The sequence below is a fragment of the Myotis lucifugus genome, unplaced genomic scaffold (genome assembly GCF_000147115.1).
Source record: "Myotis lucifugus unplaced genomic scaffold, Myoluc2.0 scaffold_393, whole genome shotgun sequence".
NCBI classification, from domain to species: domain Eukaryota; kingdom Metazoa; phylum Chordata; class Mammalia; order Chiroptera; family Vespertilionidae; genus Myotis; species Myotis lucifugus.
This window is the reverse complement of record NW_005871441.1, coordinates 573,144-583,861: the sequence shown is the minus strand read 5'-3', so window position 1 is coordinate 583,861 and position 10,718 is coordinate 573,144. Positions and strand designations below refer to the sequence as shown.

The window sequence follows — 10,718 nt, the reverse complement described above, 5'->3', positions numbered from 1 at the left end:
ACAACGACCCAGTGGGAAAAGTTGCAATTCTTATCAGCCCCTTAAAAAAACTTTGTATTGAAGTCTTACATACATATGCATAAAAGTGTACAGATTATAACAACCTGGAGAGTTTCCACAAACTGAACCCACCCGTGTGGAAAAAAAAAATAGAGCAATTGATACAGCACCCAAAGCACAAGGGATAAAAGAGAAGACGGATAAAGTGGACTTCATAAACATTTAAAACTTTTGTATTTCAAAGAACACCATTAAAAATATTGCTAGAAATAAGAAGGGCGCTGTATAGAGTAAATGTTTTCATTTGCCAGAACATATAACTATTTTAATTTTCTGTAACCTAATGACATAGGTTCAAAATGTGCAAAACAAAAAACTGATAGAGCTCTAAGGAGAGATACACAAATTCAAATCATTGTGGAAGGTTCAATACATCTCTCTCAGTGTTTGACAGAACATGAAGACCAAAAGTCAGTATGGATATAGAAGATGTATTTACTGGGTAAGTTATACTGCAGTAACATAAAGATCCAAAGTCTTGGTGGCTTAATACCCCACAGGCTCATGGTTCACACGGAGTCCAGTGGAATCAGGCAATTGCCAGGGCTATTCTCCTCCATGCAGTGACCCCGGGACCCAGGCTCTCCCACCACATGTTTCTGCCAATTTATCCTGTGGTTTCCACAGATGCTTCTCAAGAAGAGAACGTGGGAAGATAGCACAAGCTTTAAATGCCTCGGCCCAGAAGTTACATGTCTCACTTCCATTCACATCTCTTTTTATATATGTATATATTTTGTTGATTTTAGAGAAAGAGGAAAGGAGAGAGATTGCATACATTGGTTGATTCTTGTATGTGCCCCAACTAAGAATTGAACCCACAACCTTGGCATATCAGGATGATGCTCTAACCAACTAAGCAATTCAGCCAGGGCCCATTTACATCTCTTAAGCTAGAACTGGTCACGTGGTCTCTCCTAGCTCCAAGGGTACTGAGAAACGTAGTTTGCCAATGTCCCTAGAAAAGAGAGAGAACCAGGTAGGAGTGAGCATTTGCAGACTCTATTCACTGGATTTCAACAAAACAATGAACAAGCTTGACCTAATGGACATATATAGATAACTCTGCATCCAATACCTTATTTTCAAGCACATATGACAATTTGCCAAATTTGACTATAACTTGGCTATAAAGCCGGTCTTACGAAATTTTAAAGAATCCAAATCGCATGGAGCATGTTATCTAAACAGCTATTCATTATAACTGAAGTATAAGTCAATAATGAGATGATTCAAAATTTTCCATATGCTAAGGAAGTTAAAAATATACTTCTAAATAACCCATGAATTAAAGAACTCATAAAGGAAGCCAGAAAATATTTGAATCAATTGATAACAAAGAAAATCCATATCAAAATTTGTAGGTGTAGGTAAATCAGTACATAGAAGGAAATTTTGTAGTTTTAAATGCATATGTCAGAGAAGAGCTGCAAATTGATAAAATAAACTTTTACCTCAAGAAGTTTGAAAAATAATATTAAAACAAATATAATGAAAGTAAGGAAAAGTAAGTAATAAAGGCAAGAACAGAAATGAATAAAATAAGAAAGCAAAAATTAAAAGAGTTAATCCAACAAAGCCAAAAGTCGGATCTTTGAAAAGACAGCAAAATTGACAACCTCCTGAATAAAATTTCCCTAGAGAAAAACAGAAATGGCACACACACACACACACACACACACACACACACACACACAAAACCCACACAATATTAGGAATTAAAAGTGGGATGTCACTATAGATGCTACCAACATTACAGAAAAAAGAGGATGTTTTGAACAACTTTGAGTCAATACATTTGAAAATTTAAATGAAATGAACATCCTAGAGAGGCATAAAATATTAATTTTGACTCAAGACAAAACAGAAAAACTAAGAAATCCTCTATCAGTGAAGGATTCTGAAATACCCTTCCCAAAAAGGAAACTTCAACTCTAGATCGCTTCACTGACAAGTTCCAATATCCAAAGATGACACAATTTTAGTCTTTGACAATCTCTTCCAAAGAAAAGAGAAAGAGGGGACAGCCCCCAATTCATTTTATAAGGCTAACATCACCTGCACACCAGAATAGGACAAAGATATGGGGGCGGGGGAAAGAAAAGAAAAAAATTACAGGCCAATTTTGCTCGGAAACTTGAATGAAATATCCTTAATAAAGTGTTAACCACAAAAATCCATCAATCTATAAAAAAGTACCACAACTAAAATGGGCTAATCACAGGAACCCAAGGTTGATTTTTTAAAATTATATATTTATGGCAGACATTATTACATCCCCCCCCCTTTTCCCTCCTTTGCCCACCTCCATCCAAACCCCACCCTCCCCTCCCTCTGGCCCTCATCACATTGTTATCTGTGTCCATGGGCTGTGCATGTATGTTCTTTGGCTGTTCTCTTAATCTTCTTCCATTCCATCCACTCCACTCACCTCCCTTCTGACATTTGTCAGTCTGTTCCATGTATCCATTCCTCGTGTTCTGTTTCATTCATCCATTTATTTTGTTCATTAGATTCCACATATAAGTGAGATTATATGGTATTTGTCTTTGTCTGACTGGCTTATTTCACTCAGCATAATAATCTTCAGGTCCATCCATGCTGTCACAAAAGGTAAGAATTCCTTTCTTTTTACAGCTGCATAGTATTCCGTTGTGTAAATGTACCACAGCTTTTTGCTAGTATCCAATCATCTACTGATGGACACTTGGGCTCTTTCCAGATCTTGGTTATAAACATAGGGGTGCATATATTTTTTCTGATTGGTGTTTCGGGATTCTTAGGATACAGTCCCAGAAATGGGATCACTGGGTCAAAAGGCAGTTCTATTTTTAATTTTTTGAGAAAACTCCCTACTGTTCTCCACAGTGGCTACACCAGTCTGCATTCTCACCAAAATGCACTGGGGTTCCCTTTTCTCCACATCCTCTCTAGCACTTGTTGTTTGTTGATTTATTGATGGTAGTCATTTTGGCAGGTGCGAGGTGATACCTCTTTGTAGTTTTAATTTGCATCTCTCTGATGATTAGTGATGTTGAGCATTTTTTCATATATCTATTGGCCCTATGTATGTCCTCTTTGGAGAAGTGTCTATTCAGGTAGGTCCTTTGCTCATTTTTTAGTTGGATTGTTTGTCTTTTTGGTGTTGAGTTGTGTAAGTTCTTTATATACTGTTTTGGAAATTAACCCCTTATCAGATGTATCATTGGCAAAAATGTTCTCTCATACAATGCGTTCTCTTTTTCGTTAGTGGTTTCTTTTGCAGTGTAAAAGCTTTTTAGTTTGATGTAGTCCCGTTTGTTTATTTTTTCCTTTGTTTCCTTGCCTAAGAGACATATTGGCAAAAATACTGCTATGGGAGATGTCTGAGATTTTACTACCTGTATATTCTAGGATTTTTATGGTTTCATGACTTAAATTTAAGTCTTTTATCCATTTTGAGTTTATTCTTGTGTATGGTGTAAGTTGGTGGTCTAGTTTCATTTTTTTGCATGTATCTGTCCAATTTTCACAACACCATTTATTGAAGAGACTGTCTTTACTCCATTGTGTGCTCTTACCTCCTTCATCAAATATTAATTTAGCATAATGGCTTGGGTCAATTTCTGGGGTCTCTGTTCTGTTCCATTGATCTATATGCCTGTTCTTGTGCCAATACCCGGCTGTTTTGATTACAATGGCTTTGATATCCAGTATTGTGATCCCTTCAACTGCATTCTTCTTTCTCAAGATTGCTGAGGCTCCATTCATGTAATTCAGCACATAAACTGATTAAAGGACAAAAAACAACATGCAAAAGACCATTTGATAAAATATTGATATGTATTCATGATTTTAAAATTAAAAAATAATGTGGGAAATTATTAATAGAAGACAATTTCTTTACTCTAATAAAGATTATGTCTGCAGCTAATAATTAATGGTAAAATATTGCAAGCTTCTCTTTTTGAGACCAGAGACAAGTCAAGGATGTTCACAGCACCCATTTTTTTTCAACATTTTATTGGAGGTCTCACTAGTGCAGTAAGGTAATAAAAGGGATAAGATTTGGAGAAGAAATAAAAGTCATCTTTCGAAAGTGTGGACAAAAGGGGGTTCTACAGAAAGTAACCTCACAGGGTGATCTGATCATAAATTCCTAAGCAGGCAGGTCTGGTGAGCAGTCTTGCCCCAGGCCCAAAACTTCTTTAGTAAAAGGTTTATCTTTGCTTTCAGCAAGCCCTGTCCATCGTTCTTGTGCACGGAGGTTAACACACCTTGAACATGCCAGAGTAACTCTCTTTTACAGACCCCTGGGAAGCAACCACCCTCAAGGAAGCACATAATTTTGCTAACTATCCCATAATCCAATCCCTGCCTGGTTTCCCCCCACCTTCGTGGAATCTTCCTTTCATTCCCTCCTTAACTCCCAATGCATAAAAGAAGCTGTGGAGCCCTGGCCGGTGTGGCTCAGTTGGCTGGGCGTCACACCGAAAGGTCTGGACACATGGCCAGGTTTCAGGCTCCATCCCTGGTGGGGGGCTGTGCAGGAGGCAGCTGATCAATGTTGTGTTCTCACATGATGTTTCTCTCTTCTTCCTTCCTTTCTCTCTAAAAATCAATAAAGTTTTTTGTTTTTTTTAAGAGGAAGCTGCAAAACTGTCACTCTCCTGAGCATTTGAGATCTGGCTTCCTGGCAATTGTCAGTTTGGGCTCAAATAAACTCATAAAAATTATCTATAAGTTCCTTATGACAACAAAGGTGATATAATTATGTATAGAGAAACCTCAAAATAGTCGACCACAATGTTATCCAAATGAACAAGAAGATTTAGTGTTTGTATTAGAGACAAAATAAATATATTAAAAATATGTTTCCATACAACAACCCACTGAGTTACTGGATGAAGCCGCCGAGGGCAAGTTTTGCACTTGGGGGCGAGAAGCTGTTCTTAACATTCAGAGAGGAACCTGTGGAAACAGGCCCTTCCTGTGTGAGTGAGCTCCCCGTCACCGGAAGGGTTCAAGCAGGGACAGGATGGGCTGCGTCCAGGGGTGCTGGGAAAGAACCTGGGCTCGAGTGAGAGGCTGGCCCTCCCCAGGCTGGCCCTCAGCTCTTCTTACACTCAGCCCCCGGAGTGGCCTTTCTCCTCTCTTTTGGCTCCTCTCAAAGTCAACTTAATCCTTCTGGTAAACCCGTAAAACGCGCCAGGATTTATAACTCCAGGAAATGTTTGTAACAAGTCTTAATCTTATCGGGGTCGACTCCCCTCTCCCAGGCTCTGCTTTCAGAGAAAACCCACAACGGTTATTTCTCTTCCCCTTTCCCCGGCCCCAGCAGACTTACTTCCTAGTCCAAGTTCTCCCCGAGGGTGGTGGGTGTTGGGCTGGGGGCTTCTCCATAAGCACAAAGGGTAAAGGTCACTCTGTTCATAGGCTCTCTGTTCATAGGCTCCCTACTGCTAAGAGTCCTGGGTCTTCAACCCACAGACCCCGTTTACACACAGTGCCACACGGAGCACTTCCTAGGTGCCCAGCGTTGTGCTAAGGGCTGTCTGCGTTTGACTTCTCCAAGTCACCCATCCATCCCAGGAGGTGGGTCTATTACTAGCTCCCTGGGTCCCACAGTAAGTGGGACTTGGGACTGGAACACTGTCAGTTCAGACCACACATTCTGAAACCCCACGCTACCTGGTTTGAGCCACATGCAGCAGTAGAGCTGCTTTCTTTGGAGTCAGGCAGCCTTGCACTTTCCAGCCACATGACCTTGGACCTCGGTTTTCTCATGTGCAGAATGGGGCTCAGAGGCAGTTCTGCTTCTCGGGGTCATTGAGAAGGGTTATCAGTGAATGAGATGGTGAATGTAAGGGCTCATCACACAGGGTGCTCCAGACATGTTGGTTGTGGTTATTGGCAGTTTCTGGGGTCTGGACTCTCACCACAGTGGAGCTGGAGCCATGAGCTTGGGAAGATGCTGCAACCCCGGAGCTGAGGCAGCCTGATCCTGCCAGGGAACGGCCATGGCCAAACCGGCACTACTTGCAGCTGGCGCACTGTGGACAGATGCAGAAAGGCGAGGCTGTTAATAAATCTGTCAGTTTCCAGGATGCCCCGCTCCGGGCCCCTGCTCTGACAGGCACCACAGGATGGGGGGATGGGGGAGGGTAGCTGGCAGCAGACCCAAGTGTTGGCTGAGCCGCTAGATAATCTCTAATGGACTGTCTCTCGAGCTGGAGGCATTAACCTTGCTCCCTCCAACCCCTGCCCCCCAGGCCTAGGCTCTGGGGTTAACCCCTTTCTTCCCAGCCCCAGGGGAGCTGAGAGCACAGCTTGTGTGAAGGAGGGTTGTATTGATTATCTATTGCCACCTAAGAGATTACCCCCAAACCTAGCAGCTGGGAGTAACGAACATTAGCTCGCAGCTTCTGTGTGGTGGGAATCTGAAAGTGGCTTCCCTGGGTGGTTCTGACTCAAGGTTTTTCACGAGGTTGCAATCAAGGTGTTGACCTTGGTGGCAGTCATCTCTCAAGCTTTTATGGGGGGGGGGGGGGGGGGGTGCGGCCAGATCTGATTCCAAACTCACGTAGCTGTTGGCAGGCCTCCCTCCCCAATAGCCATTCCCAAGAGCGCTCACACGGGCCTCCCCACAGGGCCACCTCTTCTTGTCAAGAAAGCTGGCCTCCCCCCACGCCAGCAATGAAGAGAGAGCAAGAGGGGCACCCACCATGGAAGGCACAGTCTCTTTATAACCCAGCCTCTTCATCCATCACCGCTGACATACTGTGTTTGTTCACTGCAAGTCACTGAGTCCAGTCCACACTCAGGAGGGAATGACACAGGGTGTGAAAAACAGGAGTAGGGGACCACTGGGTCTCAGAGGCGGCTGCCTCGGGGGCTGCTCCTGGGACACACACAGACCTAAGTCCGGCTCACCTCCAGGTGCTCCTGCCCAAAGAGCCAGGAATTGGTCTCAACTCCTCATCCCACCTATTGCCAAGCCTTGTTGGTTCAATAACCTAAATAGCTCTCAAGTCTGACCACTTGCTCTCTCTTGACTGTCACGGCTCCAGCCAGGCCCCCATTGTATTGCACCTGGGTGTGGCCACCATGTCACCACTTCCGCACTTGTCCCCCTGCATGTATTCTGCTCCCTTCGATCACCACCCATCCCTATCACCGTCATCTGAGTCTTCCTAATAATAGTCAGCGGAGTCTTTTCCGATTGGACCATGTCTTTCCTTGCTGAAAACCCTTCTGAGGCTTCCCACAGTCTCAGCACGAAGACCCACGTTCTCTCCATAAACAACAAGACTCACCTGAACCTCGACAGCCTCACCTCGCAACACTGTCTTCTTTCAGTGCCTTGAACGTGCTTTGTGCCCTCCTGGCACAGACTTGGCGCATGCTGTTCCTCTCCCAGGAATGCTTTTCTTGTCCCGTTCACTTAGGTGACCCCTCATCACCCTCTGGATCTTGGCTCAAGAGTTGCTTTCTTGCACAAGCTGTCCCCATCCAGCCCTCACTTGGCTCAGTCTCCTGTTGAAAACTCGACCTCATGTCATAGCACTTTGCTAGGCACACTGTTCTCTATCTTATTGGTCCCTGTCTGTGTCCCCTCACCAGCACTGTAAGTGCCACGAGGGCAGGGACTGTATATGGTTTTGCCAGCTGCATCCCTAGTGCCTATCACCCGTGGGTGCTTAAGAAACACCCATTGAACATTAAAAAAAAATCCTCACCCAAGGATATGTTTTTTAAAAATTGATTTGAGAGAGAGAGGATGGGAGAGAAATATCGATGTGAGAGTTACATTGATCAGTTGCCTCCCATACACGCCCCAAGCAGGGATCAAACCCACCACCTCGGTACGTGTTCTGATCGGGAATCGAACCCGCAACCTTTTGGCGTATGGGTCAACGCTCCAACCAACTGAGCCACCCGCCAGGGCACATCTGTTGAATTTTTTAAAAATTAAAATTCTTGTGATAAAATCACAACTTTAAAAACATGGATTCATTACAATCACAGATCTCCAGGGCTCAAAGGGGGCTCAGAAACCTTTCCTTGTTTTTGGAAGAGGAAACTGAGGCCCAGGGACAGGGAAGGACTTCCCGGGCTGCAGGGTGAGTGAGAACAGAGAGGAGAAGCCAGTCCTCTGATGACCCCTCACCTGCCATTGTCCATCTGCCATTAGCCCCATTTGCCTATCACCACCTGAACTTCCCACTGGCACTGGGCAGATGCCAGCGATCACCTCCATTAGCCTTAAGGCCTTGGCACAGAGACCCTGGAAACCTTCGGCAAAACCTCCTTTCTGGTAAATTCTTTTCTTAGTTTTGGAACTCCTTAAAAATGCATGACTGGTCCTGAAAACAGTCTTTTCACCCCAAATCAAGAACCAGCCCAGCTTTTGAAAAGTCAACATTTTGGGTTCCTCCCACATGGAGTCCTAACCATTTGAGCGGGCCAGGACGTGAGGTAATCTGGCCAATTGCAGAAGAAACTGAGGCCAGAGAAGGCCAGAGACTTTCCCAAGGTCACACACAAAATCAGTGGCAGGGCAGGGACTAGAACTGGGGCCTCCTCTTCTCATGCCAGCACTCCTGTCTCTACGGCCGGCGGCAAGTAGGGGACCGGATTAACTTGAAGGCATCTGCAAACTCTGATCCGAGACTAACAGACCCTCCTCGGAAACGGGTCCTTCCTCAGACTATGGTCAACTTTGCCGAGTCTTAGATCCTCTGCGGAAAGTAACTCGACTTGCAAAAGTGGCAATCTGGCGATTCAAAGCAAACAAGCAAATGCACTGATACTGCGAACAAACTGGTATTGCAAAAACAAAGTGGTACTGAAAAAATGCCCACCTGGTATTCAAATGATGTGCCAGTATTGAAAAAAATGAGAGATTTTTACATACAAATCCAGGTTTCCGCCTTCTCAAAGAAAAATCAGACAATCTGGCAACGCTTGCTCTGCCTCCTGTCATGCGGACACTTGGCTGAACTGCATAGCGGTTGTCACACACTCACCTGCCCACGGCTGCCCAAACTCCCTCCTTTCTGTTGCCCTCCCAGGCCACGAGGCATTAGAGTTTGTGGCATCTATTCTATTGGATTTGAGGCTCCCTGGAGAAGTGGTCCCATAGGTTCTGTCTGATGTCTCCAGGGACAGGGAGCTCAATGCCAGTCTGCTCCAAGGCTGGTCAAGGAGGTGGTGGTGGGGAGGGAGAGCTGGATTTGAATCACGGTGTATCTGAATCCATGAATAACAGGTCATGCCAGAATGTAATTCCAGAGCCTAATAAACGTTAATTGCCTCATAACCAGGTCTCTCCATGCTTGTTTTGGCTGAGGCAGGTACTAAAGCCACTCTTGGGAATGACTTCACAGACTTCTAGTCCGTCGAAATGAAGTCCAGATGCCATTGCATTCTGGGCAAACCAGGGGCTAGGTCTGGATAGCCCTTTTGAAGTTGCAAGGCCAGCTGCCGCTGATATCAAAAAAGGGGTTGCAGGTCCACCTTTGGATTCTTGAGCAATGACAGCTCTCAAATTGCCTTTGTGACCTTGCCAGGAGCTGTCACCACCACCCCTGTTTCATAATCTATGGGAGGAGTGAGGCGGGGGGGCCTTCTAGCAATGTGAGGCCAATGAGCACTTCATCAAGAGGCAGAATCAGGGCAGATACTCTTAATCGAGTTCTTGGCAAGCGTCACACTGGAACTTTAAAATAGCGATGGCTTTGTTCCCACCACACTTATCAGTAACCATATCTCCATGCCAACAGAATCATTAGAGGCCAGGACTATTAGCTCTGGGAGGAACCCATGTGTTTTATCTTGTCCAACTCTCTACCTTCATCGAGAAGCTCCCTATAGCACCCTAGACAAGAAGGGTGGGCCAGCCCTGCAGAGCAACAAGTCTTCCTGATGAGTCAGAAGCCCTCCCTACTAACACTTCCATCTCCTGCCCTCAGAGCAAAGCCATGCTCACCTTCACCTACAGCCCATGAGCACCACCAGACTTGCCCTCCCCTTGTCTGCAGACAATCCACTCCAGGACATCTATTCCTTCCTGGGAGGGGCTTGAATTTAAATTTGAGCCTGGCCACCCTCCTGCAATTAGCCAGTGTCCCTCTTCAGCACCTGCACAACAGTGGTAACTTAACAGGACATAGTTCTTGCTCCAGGACCTACAGGGAAGTAAGGCTGAGCCCAGCTGAGCCACATCCTAGGCTCACATGCCCAGTGTTTCACAGATTGTCTCATATCAGCAAACAGATTTTATTTATTTAACAAATACTTCGTTGGCTTAGCTTACTTTAGCGATATGATTCATTAAATCCCCATGACCTTCTAAGAGAGAGTCCATTATTCTCATCCCCAGTGTACAGATGCTGAAACCAAGACAAGGGAGGTGAAGCCACTCGGCCAAAGTGCCAGTTAAGTGAGGACATGTGGACTCGGACACAGATCATTGGAGTCTGGAGCTGGTGCTCGTTACCTGTCCTTGTCGTGGTCGGTGTTGGAGATGGGGATGAAGGCCTCCAGGGAGACCAGGGAACACCCAGTCTTCCTGATAAGTCAGCCCCGCCCTGACTTCTCTGCCGTGATGGAGTTGGGACTTCACTTGAGTTCCCAATTCAGGGCTCTTTGCTCTGGCCTAGAGCATGCTGAGTGGA

At 45.1% G+C, this 10,718-nt stretch overlaps 1 protein-coding gene across 1 annotated transcript in view; it reads right to left on the bottom strand.

Moving 5' to 3' along the window:
• Positions 1 to 308: 308 nt before the first annotated feature.
• Positions 309 to 10,718, bottom strand: part of RPRD1B (regulation of nuclear pre-mRNA domain containing 1B) — an 82,381-nt gene continuing 71,971 nt past the window's right edge. The window contains exon 7 of the mRNA XM_006102015.3: positions 309 to 1,018. Coding sequence (XP_006102077.1) covers positions 908 to 1,018 — 111 coding nt within the window. The 3' untranslated portion in view covers positions 309 to 907. The remainder of the gene's footprint in view (positions 1,019 to 10,718) is intronic.